General features: G+C 52.3%; 1 protein-coding gene across 4 annotated transcripts in view; it reads right to left on the bottom strand.

Moving 5' to 3' along the window:
- Positions 1 to 21119, bottom strand: part of LOC140484558 (leucine-rich repeat-containing protein 20-like) — a 64834-nt gene that overhangs the window by 20924 nt on the left and 22791 nt on the right. For 2 of the 4 annotated variants that reach the window (XM_072582934.1, XM_072582931.1), the window contains exons 2-3: positions 20263 to 20339; positions 17526 to 17627 (exon numbers count right to left, since the gene is read on the bottom strand). In XM_072582934.1, the coding sequence (XP_072439035.1) occupies positions 17526 to 17595 (70 nt within the window). In that variant the 5' untranslated portion in view covers positions 17596 to 17627; positions 20263 to 20339. The remainder of the gene's footprint in view (positions 1 to 17525; positions 17628 to 20262; positions 20340 to 21119) is intronic. The other 2 variants (XM_072582933.1, XM_072582932.1) reach the window with 1 other exon arrangement.

Genomic DNA, 21119 nt, shown 5'->3' with positions numbered 1-21119 from the left:
CTCGGTGACCCTGAAACCTGTGTAGATCAGTGAGTGACAGGGCCCTCGGTGACCCTGAAACCAGTGTAGATCAGTGAGTGACAGGGCTGTGGGTGACCCTGAAGCCAGTGTAGATCAGTAAGTGACAGGGCTCTGGGTGGCCCTGAAGCCAGTGTAGATCAGTGAGTGACAGGGTTCTCGGTGACCCTGAAACCAGTGTAGATCAGTGAGTGACAGGGCCCTCGCTGACCCTGAAACCAGTGTAGATCAGTGAGTGACAGGGCCCTGGGTGACCCTGAAGCCAGTGTAGATCAGTGAGTGACAGGGCCCTGGGTGACCCTGAAGCCAGTGTAGATCAGTGAGTGACAGGGCTCTGGGTGACCCTGAAGCCAGTGTAGATCAGTGAGTGACAGGGCTCTGGGTGACCCTGAAGCCAGTGTAGATCAGTGAGTGACAGGGTTCTCGGTGACCCTGAAACCAGTGTAGATCAGTGAGTGACAGGGCCCTCGGTGACCCTGAAACCAGTGTAGATCAGTGAGTGACAGGGCCCTGGGTGACCCTGAAGCCAGTGTAGATCAGTGAGTGACAGGGCTCTGGGTGACCTTGAAGCCAGTGTAGATCAGTGAGTGACAGGGCTCTGGGTGGCCCTGAAGCCAGTGTAGATCAGTGAGTGACAGGGCTCTGGGTGACCCTGAAGCCAGTGTAGATCAGTGAGTGACAGGGCCCTGGGTGACCCTGAAGCCAGTGTAGATCAGTAAGTGACAGGGCTCTGGGTGACCCTGAAGCCAGTGTAGATCAGTGAGTGACAGGGCCCTGGGTGACCCTGAAGCCAGTGTAGATCAGTGAGTGACAGGGCCCTCGGTGACCCTGAAACCAGTGTAGATCAGTGAGTGACAGGGCCCTGGGTGACCCTGTGCCAGTGTAGATCAGTGAGTGACAGGGCCCTGGGTGACCTGAAGCCACTGTAGATCAGTGAGTGACAGGGCCCTGGGTGACCCTGAAGCCAGTGTAGATCAGTAAGTGACAGGGCTCTGGGTGACCCTGAAGCCAGTGTAGATCAGTGAGTGACAGGGCCCTGGGTGACCCTGAAGCCAGTGTAGATCAGTGAGTGACAGGGCTCTGGATGACCCTGAAGCCAGTGTAGATCAGTGAGTGACAGGGCCCTCGGTGACCCTGAAACCAGTGTAGATCAGTGAGTGACAGGGCCCTGGGTGACCCTGAAGCCAGTGTAGATCAGTGAGTGACAGGGCTCTGGGTGACCCTGAAGCCAGTGTAGATCAGTGAGTGACAGGGTTCTCGGTGACCCTGAAACCAGTGTAGATCAGTGAGTGACAGGGCCCTGGGTGACCCTGAAACCAGTGTAGATCAGTGAGTGACAGGGCTCTGGGTGACCCTGAAGCCAGTGTAGATCAGTGAGTGACAGGGTTCTCGGTGACCCTGAAACCTGTGTAGATCAGTGAGTGACAGGGCCCTCGGTGACCCTGAAACCAGTGTAGATCAGTGAGTGACAGGGCTGTGGGTGACCCTGAAGCCAGCGTAGATCAGTAAGTGACAGGGCTCTGGGTGGCCCTGAAGCCAGTGTAGATCAGTGAGTGACAGGGTTCTCGGTGACCCTGAAATAGGGTAGATCAGTGAGTGACAGGGCCCTCGGTGACCCTGAAACCAGTGTAGATCAGTGAGTGACAGGGCCCTGGGTGACCCTGAAGCCAGTGTAGATCAGTGAGTGACAGGGCCCTGGGTGACCCTGAAGCCAGTGTAGATCAGTGAGTGACAGGGCTCTGGGTGACCCTGAAGCCAGTGTAGATCAGTGAGTGACAGGGCTCTGGGTGACCCTGAAGCCAGTGTAGATCAGTGAGTGACAGGGTTCTCGGTGACCCTGAAACCAGTGTAGATCAGTGAGTGACAGGGCCCTGGGTGACCCTGAAACCAGTGTAGATCAGTGAGTGACAGGGCCCTGGGTGACCCTGAAGCCAGTGTAGATCAGTGAGTGACAGGGCCCTGGGTGACCCTGAAGCCAGTGTAGATCAGTAAGTGACAGGGCCCTCGGTGACCCTGAAACCAGTGTAGATCAGTGAGTGACAGGGCCCTGGGTGACCCTGAAGCCAGTGTAGATCAGTGAGTGACAGGGCCCTGGGTGACCCTGAAGCCAGCGTAGATCAGTGAGTGACAGGGCTCTGGGTGACCCTGAAGCCAGTGTAGATCAGTGAGTGACAGGGCTCTGGGTGACCCTGAAGCCAGTGTAGATCAGTGAGTGACAGGGTTCTCGGTGACCCTGAAACCAGTGTAGATCAGTGAGTGACAGGGCCCTCGGTGACCCTGAAACCAGTGTAGATCAGTGAGTGACAGGGCCCCGGGGGACCCTGAAGCCAGTGTAGATCAGTGAGTGACAGGGCCCTGGGTGACCCTGAAGCCAGTGTAGATCAGTGAGTGACAGGGCCCTGGGTGACCCTGAAGCCAGTGTAGATCAGTAAGTGACAGGGCTCTGGGTGACCCTGAAGCCAGTGTAGATCAGTGAGTGACAGGGCTCTGGGTGACCCTGAAGCCAGTGTAGATCAGTAAGTGACAGGACTCTGCGTGACCCTGAAGCCAGTGTAGATCAGTGAGTGACAGGGCCCTGGGTGACCCTGAAGCCAGTGTAAATCAGTAAGTGACAGGGCTCTGGGTGACCCTGAAGCCAGTGTAGATCAGTGAGTGACAGGGCCCTGGGTGACCCTGAAACCAGTGTAGATCAGTGAGTGACAGGGCCCTCGGTGACCCTGAAACCAGTGTAGATCAGTGAGTGACAGGGCCCTGGGTGACCCTGTGCCAGTGTAGATCAGTGAGTGACAGGGCCCTCGGTGACCTGAAGCCACTGTAGATCAGTGAGTGACAGGGCTCTGGGTGACCCTGAAGCCAGTGTAAATCAGTAAGTGACAGGGCTCTGGGTGACCCTGAAGCCAGTGTAGATCAGTGAGTGACAGGGCCCTGGGTGACCCTGAAGCCAGTGTAGATCAGTGAGTGACAGGGCCCTCGGTGACCCTGAAACCAGTGTAGATCAGTGAGTGACAGGGCCCTGGGTGACCCTGTGCCAGTGTAGATCAGTGAGTGACAGGGCCCTGGGTGACCTGAAGCAACTGTAGATCAGTGAGTGACAGGGCCCTGGGTGACCCTGAAGCCAGTGTAGATCAGTAAGTGACAGGGCTCTGGGTGACCCTGAAGCCAGTGTAGATCAGTGAGTGACAGGGCCCTGGGTGACCCTGAAGCCAGTGTAGATCAGTGAGTGACAGGGCTCTGGGTGACCCTGAAGCCAGTGTAGATCAGTGAGTGACAGGGTTCTCAGTGACCCTGAAACCAGTGTAGATCAGTGAGTGACAGGGCCCTCGGTGTCCCTGAAACCAGTGTAGATCAGTGAGTGACAGGGCTGTGGGTGACCCTGAAGCCAGTGTAGATCAGTAAGTGACAGGGCTCTGGGTGGCCCTGAAGCCAGTGTAGATCAGTGAGTGACAGGGTTCTCGGTGACCCTGAAACCAGTGTAGATCAGTGAGTGACAGGGCCCTGGGTGACCCTGAAGCCAGTGTAGATCTGTAAGTGACAGGGCTCTGGGTGACCCTGAAGCCAGTGTAGATCAGTAAGTGACAGGGCTCTGGGTGACCCTGAAGCCAGTGTAGATCAGTGAGTGACAGGGCCCTGGGTGACCCTGAAGCCAGTGTAGATCAGTGAGTGACAGGGCCCTGAAGCCAGTGTAGATCAGTAAGTGACAGGGCTCTGGGTGACCCTGAAGCCAGTGTAGATCAGTGAGTGACAGGGCTCTGGGTGACCCTGAAGCCAGTGTAGATCAGTAAGTGACAGGACTCTGCGTGACCCTGAAGCCAGTGTAGATCAGTGAGTGACAGGGCCCTGGGTGACCCTGAAGCCAGTGTAAATCAGTAAGTGACAGGGCTCTGGGTGACCCTGAAGCCAGTGTAGATCAGTGAGTGACAGGGCCCTGGGTGACCCTGAAACCAGTGTAGATCAGTGAGTGACAGGGCCCTCGGTGACCCTGAAACCAGTGTAGATCAGTGAGTGACAGGGCCCTGGGTGACCCTGTGCCAGTGTAGATCAGTGAGTGACAGGGCCCTCGGTGACCTGAAGCCACTGTAGATCAGTGAGTGACAGGGCTCTGGGTGACCCTGAAGCCAGTGTAAATCAGTAAGTGACAGGGCTCTGGGTGACCCTGAAGCCAGTGTAGATCAGTGAGTGACAGGGCCCTGGGTGACCCTGAAGCCAGTGTAGATCAGTGAGTGACAGGGCCCTCGGTGACCCTGAAACCAGTGTAGATCAGTGAGTGACAGGGCCCTGGGTGACCCTGTGCCAGTGTAGATCAGTGAGTGACAGGGCCCTGGGTGACCTGAAGCAACTGTAGATCAGTGAGTGACAGGGCCCTGGGTGACCCTGAAGCCAGTGTAGATCAGTAAGTGACAGGGCTCTGGGTGACCCTGAAGCCAGTGTAGATCAGTGAGTGACAGGGCCCTGGGTGACCCTGAAGCCAGTGTAGATCAGTGAGTGACAGGGCTCTGGGTGACCCTGAAGCCAGTGTAGATCAGTGAGTGACAGGGTTCTCAGTGACCCTGAAACCAGTGTAGATCAGTGAGTGACAGGGCCCTCGGTGTCCCTGAAACCAGTGTAGATCAGTGAGTGACAGGGCTGTGGGTGACCCTGAAGCCAGTGTAGATCAGTAAGTGACAGGGCTCTGGGTGGCCCTGAAGCCAGTGTAGATCAGTGAGTGACAGGGTTCTCGGTGACCCTGAAACCAGTGTAGATCAGTGAGTGACAGGGCCCTGGGTGACCCTGAAGCCAGTGTAGATCTGTAAGTGACAGGGCTCTGGGTGACCCTGAAGCCAGTGTAGATCAGTAAGTGACAGGGCTCTGGGTGACCCTGAAGCCAGTGTAGATCAGTGAGTGACAGGGCCCTGGGTGACCCTGAAGCCAGTGTAGATCAGTGAGTGACAGGGCCCTGAAGCCAGTGTAGATCAGTAAGTGACAGGGCCCTGGGTGACCCTGAAGCCAGTGTAAATCAGTAAGTGACAGGGTTCTCAGTGGCCCTGAAGCCAGTGTAGATCAGTGAGTGACAGGGCCCTGGGTGACCCTGAAGCCAGTGTAGATCAGTAAGTGACAAGGCCCTGGGTGACCCTGAAGCCAGTGTAGGTCAGTAAGTGACAGGGCTCTGGGTGACCCTGAAGCCAGTGTAGATCAGTGAGTGACAGGGCCCTGGGTGACCCTGAAGCCAGTGTAGATCAGTGAGTGACAGGGCCCTGGGTGACCCTGAAGCCAGTGTAGATCAGTAAGTGACAGGGCTCTGGGTGACCCTGAAGCCAGTGTAGATCAGTGAGTGACAGGGCCCTGGGTGACCCTGAAGCCAGTGTAGATCAGTAAGTGACAGGGCTCTGGGTGACCCTGAAGCCAGTGTAGATCAGTGAGTGACAGGGCCCTGGGTGACCCTGAAGCCAGTGTAGATCAGTAAGTGACAGGGCTCTGGGTGACCCTGAAGCCAGTGTAGATCAGTGAGTGACAGGGCCCTGGGTGACCCTGAAGCCAGTGTAGATCAGTAAGTGACAGGGCTCTGGGTGACCCTGAAGCCAGTGTAGATCAGTGAGTGACAGGGCTCTGGGTGACCCTGAAGCCAGTGTAGATCAGTGAGTGACAGGGCTCTGGGTGACCCTGAAGCCAGTGTAGATCAGTGAGTGACAGGGTTCTCGGTGACCCTGAAACCTGTGTAGATCAGTGAGTGACAGGGCCCTCGGTGACCCTGAAACCAGTGTAGATCAGTGAGTGACAGGGCTGTGGGTGACCCTGAAGCCAGTGTAGATCAGTAAGTGACAGGGCTCTGGGTGGCCCTGAAGCCAGTGTAGATCAGTGAGTGACAGGGTTCTCGGTGACCCTGAAACCAGTGTAGATCAGTGAGTGACAGGGCCCTCGCTGACCCTGAAACCAGTGTAGATCAGTGAGTGACAGGGCCCTGGGTGACCCTGAAGCCAGTGTAGATCAGTGAGTGACAGGGCCCTGGGTGACCCTGAAGCCAGTGTAGATCAGTGAGTGACAGGGCTCTGGGTGACCCTGAAGCCAGTGTAGATCAGTGAGTGACAGGGCTCTGGGTGACCCTGAAGCCAGTGTAGATCAGTGAGTGACAGGGTTCTCGGTGACCCTGAAACCAGTGTAGATCAGTGAGTGACAGGGCCCTCGGTGACCCTGAAACCAGTGTAGATCAGTGAGTGACAGGGCCCTGGGTGACCCTGAAGCCAGTGTAGATCAGTGAGTGACAGGGCTCTGGGTGACCTTGAAGCCAGTGTAGATCAGTGAGTGACAGGGCTCTGGGTGGCCCTGAAGCCAGTGTAGATCAGTGAGTGACAGGGCTCTGGGTGACCCTGAAGCCAGTGTAGATCAGTGAGTGACAGGGCCCTGGGTGACCCTGAAGCCAGTGTAGATCAGTAAGTGACAGGGCTCTGGGTGACCCTGAAGCCAGTGTAGATCAGTGAGTGACAGGGCCCTGGGTGACCCTGAAGCCAGTGTAGATCAGTGAGTGACAGGGCCCTCGGTGACCCTGAAACCAGTGTAGATCAGTGAGTGACAGGGCCCTGGGTGACCCTGTGCCAGTGTAGATCAGTGAGTGACAGGGCCCTGGGTGACCTGAAGCCACTGTAGATCAGTGAGTGACAGGGCCCTGGGTGACCCTGAAGCCAGTGTAGATCAGTAAGTGACAGGGCTCTGGGTGACCCTGAAGCCAGTGTAGATCAGTGAGTGACAGGGCCCTGGGTGACCCTGAAGCCAGTGTAGATCAGTGAGTGACAGGGCTCTGGATGACCCTGAAGCCAGTGTAGATCAGTGAGTGACAGGGCCCTCGGTGACCCTGAAACCAGTGTAGATCAGTGAGTGACAGGGCCCTGGGTGACCCTGAAGCCAGTGTAGATCAGTGAGTGACAGGGCTCTGGGTGACCCTGAAGCCAGTGTAGATCAGTGAGTGACAGGGTTCTCGGTGACCCTGAAACCAGTGTAGATCAGTGAGTGACAGGGCCCTGGGTGACCCTGAAACCAGTGTAGATCAGTGAGTGACAGGGCTCTGGGTGACCCTGAAGCCAGTGTAGATCAGTGAGTGACAGGGTTCTCGGTGACCCTGAAACCTGTGTAGATCAGTGAGTGACAGGGCCCTCGGTGACCCTGAAACCAGTGTAGATCAGTGAGTGACAGGGCTGTGGGTGACCCTGAAGCCAGCGTAGATCAGTAAGTGACAGGGCTCTGGGTGGCCCTGAAGCCAGTGTAGATCAGTGAGTGACAGGGTTCTCGGTGACCCTGAAATAGGGTAGATCAGTGAGTGACAGGGCCCTCGGTGACCCTGAAACCAGTGTAGATCAGTGAGTGACAGGGCCCTGGGTGACCCTGAAGCCAGTGTAGATCAGTGAGTGACAGGGCCCTGGGTGACCCTGAAGCCAGTGTAGATCAGTGAGTGACAGGGCTCTGGGTGACCCTGAAGCCAGTGTAGATCAGTGAGTGACAGGGCTCTGGGTGACCCTGAAGCCAGTGTAGATCAGTGAGTGACAGGGTTCTCGGTGACCCTGAAACCAGTGTAGATCAGTGAGTGACAGGGCCCTGGGTGACCCTGAAACCAGTGTAGATCAGTGAGTGACAGGGCCCTGGGTGACCCTGAAGCCAGTGTAGATCAGTGAGTGACAGGGCCCTGGGTGACCCTGAAGCCAGTGTAGATCAGTAAGTGACAGGGCCCTCGGTGACCCTGAAACCAGTGTAGATCAGTGAGTGACAGGGCCCTGGGTGACCCTGAAGCCAGTGTAGATCAGTGAGTGACAGGGCCCTGGGTGACCCTGAAGCCAGCGTAGATCAGTGAGTGACAGGGCTCTGGGTGACCCTGAAGCCAGTGTAGATCAGTGAGTGACAGGGCTCTGGGTGACCCTGAAGCCAGTGTAGATCAGTGAGTGACAGGGTTCTCGGTGACCCTGAAACCAGTGTAGATCAGTGAGTGACAGGGCCCTCGGTGACCCTGAAACCAGTGTAGATCAGTGAGTGACAGGGCCCCGGGGGACCCTGAAGCCAGTGTAGATCAGTGAGTGACAGGGCCCTGGGTGACCCTGAAGCCAGTGTAGATCAGTGAGTGACAGGGCCCTGGGTGACCCTGAAGCCAGTGTAGATCAGTAAGTGACAGGGCTCTGGGTGACCCTGAAGCCAGTGTAGATCAGTGAGTGACAGGGCTCTGGGTGACCCTGAAGCCAGTGTAGATCAGTAAGTGACAGGACTCTGCGTGACCCTGAAGCCAGTGTAGATCAGTGAGTGACAGGGCCCTGGGTGACCCTGAAGCCAGTGTAAATCAGTAAGTGACAGGGCTCTGGGTGACCCTGAAGCCAGTGTAGATCAGTGAGTGACAGGGCCCTGGGTGACCCTGAAACCAGTGTAGATCAGTGAGTGACAGGGCCCTCGGTGACCCTGAAACCAGTGTAGATCAGTGAGTGACAGGGCCCTGGGTGACCCTGTGCCAGTGTAGATCAGTGAGTGACAGGGCCCTCGGTGACCTGAAGCCACTGTAGATCAGTGAGTGACAGGGCTCTGGGTGACCCTGAAGCCAGTGTAAATCAGTAAGTGACAGGGCTCTGGGTGACCCTGAAGCCAGTGTAGATCAGTGAGTGACAGGGCCCTGGGTGACCCTGAAGCCAGTGTAGATCAGTGAGTGACAGGGCCCTCGGTGACCCTGAAACCAGTGTAGATCAGTGAGTGACAGGGCCCTGGGTGACCCTGTGCCAGTGTAGATCAGTGAGTGACAGGGCCCTGGGTGACCTGAAGCAACTGTAGATCAGTGAGTGACAGGGCCCTGGGTGACCCTGAAGCCAGTGTAGATCAGTAAGTGACAGGGCTCTGGGTGACCCTGAAGCCAGTGTAGATCAGTGAGTGACAGGGCCCTGGGTGACCCTGAAGCCAGTGTAGATCAGTGAGTGACAGGGCTCTGGGTGACCCTGAAGCCAGTGTAGATCAGTGAGTGACAGGGTTCTCAGTGACCCTGAAACCAGTGTAGATCAGTGAGTGACAGGGCCCTCGGTGTCCCTGAAACCAGTGTAGATCAGTGAGTGACAGGGCTGTGGGTGACCCTGAAGCCAGTGTAAATCAGTAAGTGACAGGGCCCTGGGTGACCCTGAAGCCAGTGTAAATCAGTAAGTGACAGGGTTCTCAGTGGCCCTGAAGCCAGTGTAGATCAGTGAGTGACAGGGCCCTGGGTGACCCTGAAGCCAGTGTAGATCAGTAAGTGACAAGGCCCTGGGTGACCCTGAAGCCAGTGTAGGTCAGTAAGTGACAGGGCTCTGGGTGACCCTGAAGCCAGTGTAGATCAGTGAGTGACAGGGCCCTGGGTGACCCTGAAGCCAGTGTAGATCAGTGAGTGACAGGGCCCTGGGTGACCCTGAAGCCAGTGTAGATCAGTAAGTGACAGGGCTCTGGGTGACCCTGAAGCCAGTGTAGATCAGTGAGTGACAGGGCCCTGGGTGACCCTGAAGCCAGTGTAGATCAGTAAGTGACAGGGCTCTGGGTGACCCTGAAGCCAGTGTAGATCAGTGAGTGACAGGGCCCTGGGTGACCCTGAAGCCAGTGTAGATCAGTAAGTGACAGGGCTCTGGGTGACCCTGAAGCCAGTGTAGATCAGTGAGTGACAGGGCCCTGGGTGACCCTGAAGCCAGTGTAGATCAGTAAGTGACAGGGCTCTGGGTGACCCTGAAGCCAGTGTAGATCAGTGAGTGACAGGGCTCTGGGTGACCCTGAAGCCAGTGTAGATCAGTGAGTGACAGGGCTCTGGGTGACCCTGAAGCCAGTGTAGATCAGCGAGTGACAGGGTTCTCGGTGACCCTGAAACCTGTGTAGATCAGTGAGTGACAGGGCCCTCGGTGACCCTGAAACCAGTGTAGATCAGTGAGTGACAGGGCTGTGGGTGACCCTGAAGCCAGTGTAGATCAGTAAGTGACAGGGCTCTGGGTGGCCCTGAAGCCAGTGTAGATCAGTGAGTGACAGGGTTCTCGGTGACCCTGAAACCAGTGTAGATCAGTGAGTGACAGGGCCCTCGCTGACCCTGAAACCAGTGTAGATCAGTGAGTGACAGGGCCCTGGGTGACCCTGAAGCCAGTGTAGATCAGTGAGTGACAGGGCCCTGGGTGACCCTGAAGCCAGTGTAGATCAGTGAGTGACAGGGCTCTGGGTGACCCTGAAGCCAGTGTAGATCAGTGAGTGACAGGGCTCTGGGTGACCCTGAAGCCAGTGTAGATCAGTGAGTGACAGGGTTCTCGGTGACCCTGAAACCAGTGTAGATCAGTGAGTGACAGGGCCCTCGGTGACCCTGAAACCAGTGTAGATCAGTGAGTGACAGGGCCCTGGGTGACCCTGAAGCCAGTGTAGATCAGTGAGTGACAGGGCTCTGGGTGACCTTGAAGCCAGTGTAGATCAGTGAGTGACAGGGCTCTGGGTGGCCCTGAAGCCAGTGTAGATCAGTGAGTGACAGGGCTCTGGGTGACCCTGAAGCCAGTGTAGATCAGTGAGTGACAGGGCCCTGGGTGACCCTGAAGCCAGTGTAGATCAGTAAGTGACAGGGCTCTGGGTGACCCTGAAGCCAGTGTAGATCAGTGAGTGACAGGGCCCTGGGTGACCCTGAAGCCAGTGTAGATCAGTGAGTGACAGGGCCCTCGGTGACCCTGAAACCAGTGTAGATCAGTGAGTGACAGGGCCCTGGGTGACCCTGTGCCAGTGTAGATCAGTGAGTGACAGGGCCCTGGGTGACCTGAAGCCACTGTAGATCAGTGAGTGACAGGGCCCTGGGTGACCCTGAAGCCAGTGTAGATCAGTAAGTGACAGGGCTCTGGGTGACCCTGAAGCCAGTGTAGATCAGTGAGTGACAGGGCCCTGGGTGACCCTGAAGCCAGTGTAGATCAGTGAGTGACAGGGTTCTCAGTGACCCTGAAACCAGTGTAGATCAGTGAGTGACAGGGCCCTCGGTGACCCTGAAACCAGTGTAGATCAGTGAGTGACAGGGCCCTGGGTGACCCTGAAGCCAGTGTAGATCAGTGAGTGACAGGGCTCTGGGTGACCCTGAAGCCAGTGTAGATCAGTGAGTGACAGGGTTCTCGGTGACCCTGAAACCAGTGTAGATCAGTGAGTGACAGGGCCCTGGGTGACCCTGAAACCAGTGTAGATCAGTGAGTGACAGGGCTCTGGGTGACCCTGAAGCCAGTGTAGATCAGTGAGTGACAGGGTTCTCGGTGACCCTGAAACCTGTGTAGATCAGTGAGTGACAGGGCCCTCGGTGACCCTGAAACCAGTGTAGATCAGTGAGTGACAGGGCTGTGGGTGACCCTGAAGCCAGCGTAGATCAGTAAGTGACAGGGCTCTGGGTGGCCCTGAAGCCAGTGTAGATCAGTGAGTGACAGGGTTCTCGGTGACCCTGAAATAGGGTAGATCAGTGAGTGACAGGGCCCTCGGTGACCCTGAAACCAGTGTAGATCAGTGAGTGACAGGGCCCTGGGTGACCCTGAAGCCAGTGTAGATCAGTGAGTGACAGGGCCCTGGGTGACCCTGAAGCCAGTGTAGATCAGTGAGTGACAGGGCTCTGGGTGACCCTGAAGCCAGTGTAGATCAGTGAGTGACAGGGCTCTGGGTGACCCTGAAGCCAGTGTAGATCAGTGAGTGACAGGGTTCTCGGTGACCCTGAAACCAGTGTAGATCAGTGAGTGACAGGGCCCTGGGTGACCCTGAAACCAGTGTAGATCAGTGAGTGACAGGGCCCTGGGTGACCCTGAAGCCAGTGTAGATCAGTGAGTGACAGGGCCCTGGGTGACCCTGAAGCCAGTGTAGATCAGTAAGTGACAGGGCCCTCGGTGACCCTGAAACCAGTGTAGATCAGTGAGTGACAGGGCCCTGGGTGACCCTGAAGCCAGTGTAGATCAGTGAGTGACAGGGCCCTGGGTGACCCTGAAGCCAGCGTAGATCAGTGAGTGACAGGGCTCTGGGTGACCCTGAAGCCAGTGTAGATCAGTGAGTGACAGGGCTCTGGGTGACCCTGAAGCCAGTGTAGATCAGTGAGTGACAGGGTTCTCGGTGACCCTGAAACCAGTGTAGATCAGTGAGTGACAGGGCCCTCGGTGACCCTGAAACCAGTGTAGATCAGTGAGTGACAGGGCCCTGGGTGACCCTGAAGCCAGTGTAGATCAGTGAGTGACAGGGCTCTGGGTGACCTTGAAGCCAGTGTAGATCAGTGAGTGACAGGGCTCTGGGTGGCCCTGAAGCCAGTGTAGATCAGTGAGTGACAGGGCTCTGGGTGACCCTGAAGCCAGTGTAGATCAGTGAGTGACAGGGCCCTGGGTGACCCTGAAGCCAGTGTAGTTCAGTAAGTGACAGGGCTCTGGGTGACCCTGAAGCCAGTGTAGATCAGTGAGTGACAGGGCCCTGGGTGACCCTGAAGCCAGTGTAGATCAGTAAGTGACAGGGCCCTGGGTGACCCTGAAGCCAGTGTAGATCAGTGAGTGACAGGGCTCTGGGTGACCCTGAAGCCAGTGTAGATCAGTGAGTGACAGGGCTCTGGGTGACCTTGAAGCCAGTGTAGATCAGTGAGTGACAGGGCTCTGGGTGGCCCTGAAGCCAGTGTAGATCAGTGAGTGACAGGGCTCTGGGTGACCCTGAAGCCAGTGTAGATCCGTGAGTGACAGGGCCCTGGGTGACCCTGAAGCCAGTGTAGATCAGTAAGTGACAGGGCTCTGGGTGACCGTGAAGCCAGTGCAGATCAGTGAGTGACAGGGCCCTGGGTGACCCTGAAGCCAGTGTAGATCAGTAAGTGACAGGGCTCTGGGTGACCCTGAAGCCAGTGTAGATCAGTGAGTGACAGGGCCCTGGGTGACCCTGAAGCCAGTGTAGTTCAGTAAGTGACAGGGCTCTGGGTGACCCTGAAGCCAGTGTAGATCAGTGAGTGACAGGGCCCTGGGTGACCCTGAAGCCAGTGTAGATCAGTAAGTGACAGGGCTCTGGGTGACCCTGAAGCCAGTGTAGATCAGTGAGTGACAGGGCCCTGGGTGACCCTGAAGCCAGTGTAGATCAGTGAGTGACAGGGCCCTGGGTGACCTTGAAGCCAGTGTAGATCAGTGAGTGACAGGGCCCTCGGTGACCCTGAAACCAGTGTAGATCAGTGAGTGACAGGGCCCTGGGTGACCCTGAAGCCAGTGTAGATCAGTGAGTGACAGGGCTGTGGGTGACCCTGAAGCCAGTGTAGATCAGTGAGTGACAGGGCTCTGGGTGACCCTGAAGCCAGTGTAGATCAGTGAGTGACAGGGTTCTCGGTGACCCTGAAACCAGTGTAGATCAGTGAGTGACAGGGCCCTCGGTGACCCTGAAACCAGTGTAGATCAGTGAGTGACAGGGCCCTGGGTGACCCTGAAGCCAGTGTAGATCAGTGAGTGACAGGGCTCTGGGTGACCTTGAAGCCAGTGTAGATCAGTGAGTGACAGGGCCCTGGATGACCCTGAAGCCAGTGTAGATCAGTGAGTGACAGGGCTCTGGGTGACCCTGAAGCCAGTGTAGATCAGTGAGTGACAGGGCCCTGGGTGACCCTGAAGCCAGTGTAGATCAGTAAGTGACAGGGCTCTGGGTGACCCTGAAGCCAGTGTAGATCAGTGAGTGACAGGGCTCTGGGTGACCTTGAAGCCAGTGTAGATCAGTGAGTGACAGGGCTCTGGGTGACCCTGAAGCCAGTGTAGATCAGTGAGTGACAGGGCCCTGGGTGACCCTGAAGCCAGTGTAGATCAGTGAGTGACAGGGCCCTGGGTGACCCTGAAGCCAGTGTAGATCAGTGAGTGACAGGGCCCTGGGTGACCCTGAAGCCAGTGTAGATCAGTGAGTGACAGGGCCCTGGGTGACCCTGAAGCCAGTGTAGATCAGTGAGTGACAGGGCCCTGGGTGACCCTGAAGCCAGTGTAGATCAGTGAGTGACAGGGCCCTGGGTGACCCTGAAGCCAGTGTAGATCAGTAAGTTACAGGGCTCTGGTGACCCTGAAGCCAGTGTAGATCAGTAAGTTACAGGGCTCTGGTGACCCTGAAGCCAGTGTAGATCAGTAAGTTACAGGGCTCTGAGTGGAGGCACCACTGTCAGTTTGCAAGTAGCAAAGTTTAAGATAAGCAAAAATTGATGTAAACATCCACATTTCCATTCCAAATATCCCACTCACTTACAAAATATGAAGGAAAGTCCTCATTTAGTATTTTCCTTATTTAGTATCTCCTTCGTGTTCTCATCGTTCGTCCTCTTCAGACCAACCAGGATCTCAATAAATCCCTTTGAAGGAATTGCATTCTTGCTAAATATCATGACTGTTACCCCCTACACTCATACGGCCGCTCTTTATGTCTGACACCAAGACATTAGTATGTGTTTGTTGAAAATGGAACTGAGCCCTGGCATATGGTCGTGACAACTGAGAGCCCAGGTCATTTTACATTTTCTATTTTTGATCGGTCCAAGGAGCAGGAGCAGTCTAGGTCATGGGAAAGGAGAATGGCAATAGCAGTGAGAGGGGACATCCAAACTGGAAATCCAACTGAAACAAAACAGACTGCAAGACACAAACCAAACAGAAAATATGGGAGATATTAGGAGCACAAGTTTTGGAATTAAAATATGGAAGTAATGAAACCTTCCACGCGTATTCAAACATGCAGAGAGTTGGGTCTAAGCTCACAGTCTGCAATCACATTGGATTCTGTCAATCAATATATGCAGTTTTTTTTGTTGCCATGGAGATGCACCCCACCCTGACTGTCCAGGCAAACACAGGCAGACCAGAAAAGGAAAGGGAAAAATAATCAATTGGACAACAAACACCTCCAAACTATTTCTGAGCACCTCCAGTGTTGTCAGCATTGTCCACGGTGCCAAACATTCTGCATGGAACTATTCTGGCACAGTGGCAATGTCCCTACCTCTAAGCCAGGAGGCCTAGGTTCAAGTTCTACCTGCTCCAGAAGTGTGTGATAACATCTCTGAACAGGTTGATTGGAAAATATCTATGAATAGACTGAAGTGAGCACACTTCCTTGTGACAGACTCTCAGTGACACTGCAACCACCAGAACTGAACCCATCAATGTTCCTCCAAGGTGAAGATGGCCATGTTCATCAGAAGGTTCCCATTGCAAAAGGTAGGTGGTTCTGAGACCCATCTGTGTTCAAAAGGCTCTGCTTCGAAATAAGACTGAATACTGCAGGAACTCTGTATGGACTTGATCGGTGGAACAGTGGCTCACTGCTGCCTCCCAGCGCCAGGGACTCAGACACAATTCCACCCTTGGGCAAGTGTCTGTGTGAAGTTTGCACATTCCTCTCATGTCTGTGTGGGTTTCCTCTGAACATTCTGGTTTCATCCCACAGTCCAAAGATGTATAGGTTAGGTGGATTGGCCATGTTAAATTGTCCCATAGTGTCATGGATGTGCAGGCTAGATGTGTTAGCCATGGGAAATGCGGGGTTATAGGGACAGGGTAGATGGCGGGTCTGGGTGGGATGCTTTTCAGAAGGTCAGTGTGGACTCAATGTGCTGAATGGCCTGCTTCCACACTGTAGGGATTCTATATGATTCTACAACTTACTGCCTCGGAATTTCCTCTCTGCCGTTACTACGAACTTGTTTTGGTAAGAGGCTGCAGTGTTTGTCATTTAGCAGGTACAATGAGTCTTTGTGAAATTCTCCCAGGAGTCAAAAGTCAATACCAAACTCTGAAGTGAAGCCATATGATGCTAGCTTTGACCCCAGACAAGCTCTCCACAGAAAATTCATTTTGTGGAGAGAGAGATATCTAATCGTATGACCAATGCAACACCATTATGTCTGAATAAGAGGTGGATCTTGGCATGCCAGCTCTGTGTCTGGTATAGTTTTCTGCTGCCTGATTTTCCAAAGTTTCTGAAGACAGCTCAAATCAAATGGCTTGAGCTTCTTCTCAGGATCATTAGAGCACAAAGATGTCAGTTGGTCCATCGTGCCTAAACTAGCTTTTTTTCAGGAGCAAGCTACCTACTGCCATTCCCTTACTTTCTCCCCTTGTAACCATGCATATTCCTTTTTTTCGGACAAAACAACTTCACCTTACATTGCTTGTGCAAAATTTTGTTTGAGAATGGATCCACAAAGCTTTCATGGCTGCAGAGAGACATCCCAAAATGCTCTGCAGATCAATAATTAAACCAAAATGTGACACAAGCACATTCAGTGAATTATCTTTGGTAGGTCTTCACTGAATACACTCTGATGCTACTACACAATCCAAACGAAACGAACAGGGACATTCCAGTATAGATTTTCTGATTGAGAGTCCTGTTCTTTCCCAGACTGATATCCAGACTCGGTCGAAGGCCACATTTGTATTGACAACTCTTGCAAATTTCTCCTTGGACAGCTCAGGACAAAGTGAACATGTACGTTGCTGGTAGGTCCTGCTCATAGACTGAAGCCTGGATTTATGAAGCAACATACTCTGTGAAACATGAATGAGGAACTCCAACTTCAATTGCTGTTACAATATCCAATATCCCAGCTCCTAAACTCCTCATTGCCTTGACATGTTAGATTTCTCCAGGATGTTGTACTCTCAAAAGTTTCACTGTTAATTTATTTTATTCATTCACAGGATGTGGGTACCACTGGTAAAGCCAGTTATTTCCACATCCAAATTACCTTCAAATTGGGAGCAAATTGCCAGCAATCTGAGCAGTGTCCAATTTACTACAGTGATTTGCAGTACCCTATTTCAGAGGCAATTAAGTGTCAACCAGCAGTTCTGAAGAAGAATGACTGGACTCAAAAGTTCACTTCGTTTGTCTGTCCACAGATGCTGCCAGACCTGCTGAGTTTCTCCAGCACTGTTTTGGTTTAAGAGTCAACCTGTGAGTCTGAAGTCACATGTAGGCCAGACAAGTTAAGGAAGGCAGAGTTCCTTCCCTCAAGAGCATTAGCGAACCAGGTGGGTTTTTATAACAATTAGTGATGGTGTTATGGTCAGCATTACTGAGATTAGCTTTATTAACTGAAATTAAATTCCCTGTTGCCATGCTGGGATTTGCACTCCTTTGTCCAGGCCTTTGTTAGTATTAATCAACCGTGTGACCATATCCTGTAGTGAACAATCAATGAAAGCTTGCTCTTGGAGTGCCTCATGCACCTTGTGGTTAGCATCAGACACTATGGTACACTAACATTGCGACACCCACCAGGTAGGTTATTAATCCCCTCGGTGGTATCTGTCTGTCAGGCTGAAGATAGCTCCTGACCCTGTGACAGGGAGTGTCCGCACTGCTCCAACCAAACCCAAGCTTCAGATCCTCCCTATTCACTGTTATCCCACCGTGCACAAAAGTGAATCCTTCCATCTTGAGAAGTAACAAGTTGTAAAAATGGAGCGGGGTTCAATCCCAGATCCTGAACAGACACCTCCAACGCACACTATTGTGAGGCCCCTCTGTGTGCCCACATGAGTATGCACTGAACCCCTCCCACCCTTTAGGACCCATGAGCAACTCACCTAAAGAGTTTTTGCCTTCCTCCACTGTCTCATTGACAATCCGAGCCACTCTTGCTGCATCTTTCGCCATCACCTCTGCAGCACTCCAAAGGAGCAGCAAAACTGAAAGATAAAAAGAGACGACCTTCAAAGAGGTTTACCAGTGTGCTGTCTGAATTAGAGGTTATCAGGAGAGGCTAGAAAACTCGGGTTATTTTCTCTGGATCAGCAGAGGCAGAGGTGAGACTTGAAAGTAATCTATAAAATTATGAAATGCATAGATGGGGTTGACAGTCAGAATTGTTTTCCCAAAGTTGAAATGTCTAATACTACAGGGCATGTATTTAAGATGGAGGGGAGGGGCGGTGATGTTCAAAGGAGATATGAGGGGAAAGTTTATTTACACAGAGAGTGGTAGGTGTCTGGAATGTGCTGCAAGGGATGGTGTTGGAGGCAGATATAATAGGGGCCTTTAAGAGACTTATAGGTGAGCACGTGAATATGGAAGGAATGAAGGGATATGCAAGGGCGGGCAAAAGGGATTAGTTTAATTTGGCATCACATTCAGCACAATATTATAGGCTGAAGGGCCCGTTCCTGTGCTGTACTATGCTATGTTCTATCATAGAACTGTCATAGAATCCCTCCAATGTGGAAACAGGCCATTTGGCCCAACAAGTCCACACCAACCATCCGACGAGTAACCCACCCAGTCCCATTCCCCTGCACTATTACTCTACATTTACCCCTGACTAATGCACCTAACCTACACATCCTGGAACACTATGGGCAAACCTCTCAATGAATTGCTGTGTGGAGCATAGTTTGGGTGTTTGTGTTGGCAAATAGTCTGTGTATCCCACTGTCAGAGAAAGCACAGATGTAGTCAGATAGAGCACCATGACTGCTTCCTGCTGTACTGATGCTTTAAGAGGACTCCAATAGCTTTTGGTCTTGCTAGAATCCCATTCCACCATACTCAGGTCGTCACAGACAAAGTCAGGGAGTCCTTACAGTATAGGTGGCCATTCAGCCCATCATGCCAATGTTAACTCACTGAAGAACAATCCAGTCAACCCCAATCTCCTGCTGAATTCACTGATCTTCCCCACCTCAATACTCCTGTAAGGCTTTTTAAAAATCAACAATCCTTGGTTTTCAAGCCTGTTCTTTTCTGATTCCAGTCCACAATAAAAATACAGAAAATTAACGACATGGTCTTTACAATCCTATGAAGCAAGGTCTTTGAATTCACCTCAAAAGGGGATTGAAGCACCCTATAGGGCTGTTTCAAAGAAAAGCAGGCAAGTTATCCTCAATGTCCTGCTCAAGTTTTTAATCCCTTAACTAACCTTTTGAGTATGAAGAGTACTGAAAAAGAGTCATACTGGACTCAAAATGTTAACTCTGCTTGTCTCTCCACAGATGCTGCCAGACCTGTTGAGTTTCCCCAGCACTTTGTGTTGTTGCTATTTTCTAACATCTGCAGTATTTTGCTTCTTACTGGTTATTCATCTTATTTCTATTTCTGGGCTTTTGCTGTGAACATATTGTCTGTTTTGTTCCCTATATCACAATAGACCACATTTCAAACCATAATGCATTGGCTGCAAAATGCTTCGGGACGTCCTGAAGTCATGAAAGATGCTATATGAATCTACAATTTTCTTTTTCAGTGATAATCAATTCTATCCTGACGTGGTGAAATCCCAACTTTCTCCGTGTCTGGTTTGTTATGAATGTAGGCACCACATTGTCAGTTACTCACACCATCTAAATGTCAAGTGACTCTCTCTGTCGCTGCCACTGCCTCACCCATCTCTCAGTAATCAGATAAATTTCATAATCTGCTTGGCTCACACAACACTGGCCTGCATGTTTGTGGTGAAGCCAAAGAGAGGGAAAAGCATGATTATTTTTATTCTGTCACTGGATGTGGATGTCACTAGGGAGGCCAGCATTTGTCGCTTGTCCCTAATTGACCATGAACTGAGTGGTTTTCCATGCCATTCCAGAGGGGAATTAGGAGTCACCCACATTACTGTGGGTCTGGAGTCACATGTATGACTGACCAGGGGAAGGATAGATAGTTCCTTGAGGGGATGATCGAATCAGATGTGTTTTCACAAAAATTGACATAGTCACCATTAGACTTGCTTTTAATTCCAAATGTTTGTTGAATTTCATCCCATTTTAACCACCTACTATGCTGGGATTTGAACCTATACCCCCAGAATATGAGCCTGGATCTCTGGTTTAGTAGTCTACTGAAATTACCACCAAGTCACTGCCTCCCCTAAATATTCAATGATGCATGTCTCAGGATCACTGAAAGTGACCAAAAAAGCCATACAAAACACAGGTCTGCTTCCAGCTGTCTGTCTGAACAGCCTGCAGGAATGGTCTCATTTGAAATATAGAAACAAACAGCTGCAGTAGATCACCCAGCCACTTAAGCCTGTTCCCCCACTCAATATGATCATGGCTCATCCCCTATCTCAATGCCAAATTCTCACTTTCACTCCATACCCCTTGGCGGACTTAAAATCTAAACACTTAACAATCTCTTTTTTGAATATACTCAGTGAACTAGCCTCCACAGTCTTCTGTAGTAGAGAATTCCACAGGTCCATTACCCTCTGTGTAAAGAAAGATTTCCTCGTCTTAATTCTAAATGATCTATTTGCCACTTGCTTCAAAGTCGACATAAAGCACCTCAGGACGATATCAGCCAGACTCTGTTAGGTTCTTCACTTACCGGTTCGAGGTCGAAATGAAATTCGGGGCCGGATTGTTAAACCAGTGAAGTGTATCAATGCAGAGTAGCCTGTCCAACTGAAATGACATGACACTGTGTTACACAGCTGATGTATCTCAGCAACAAGTCCATGGTTTACAGGACAAACCTGCTGAGCCTGTCAAATCAGCTTCCAGTCACATGGGGTTCACTTCACCAAACAGAATGTACTGAGCTCATTGACAGAACGTACAGAACTCCTGCAGTGACTGTAAACTCCACTATGAACAGCTCACAGCTGCGTGGGGAACGTTAACATGTTCGTCTGCTCCACTGTCTGCAGCTTCACCTCCAGGCCTCGACCCACAGGCCTGCAGCTCAGTTCGGGTTGTGGCTGCAGTACAGGGCAACCAGCGGAGCTGGTGGCCTCACAGGGAAGACTTGCATTTATATAGCACCTTGTACATTCACCAAGCTTTTTTTTTATTCGCTGGTTAGGCCAGCATTTATTGGCCAGAGGACAGTTAGGAATCAACCACATTGATGTGAGTCTGGAGTCACAATTAGGCCACACCAGGTAGAATGATAGATTCCTTCCCTGAAGGGCATTAGTGAACCAGATGGGATTTTTTGACAATCCACAATGGTTTCTTGGTCATTATTAGACTCCAGATTTCTATTGAATTCAAATTCCACCATCTGCCCTGGCATGATTTGAATCTTGCATCCCAGAATATTCCCTGGGTCTGTGGATTAACAGTCTCACGATAATACTAATGATAGGCCATCACTTCCCGTTCAAAGTTGGTCATAGCCAATTAAGTAATTTTAAAGGCTGTTGTGATGCAGGAAATGTGGCTACCAATTTGTGTACAGTA

This window comes from Chiloscyllium punctatum, chromosome 13 (genome assembly GCF_047496795.1).
Source record: "Chiloscyllium punctatum isolate Juve2018m chromosome 13, sChiPun1.3, whole genome shotgun sequence".
In the NCBI taxonomy this organism is placed as follows: domain Eukaryota; kingdom Metazoa; phylum Chordata; class Chondrichthyes; order Orectolobiformes; family Hemiscylliidae; genus Chiloscyllium; species Chiloscyllium punctatum.
The sequence above is the reverse complement of the archived record's forward strand: the minus strand, read 5'-3'. Positions and strand labels throughout refer to the sequence as shown.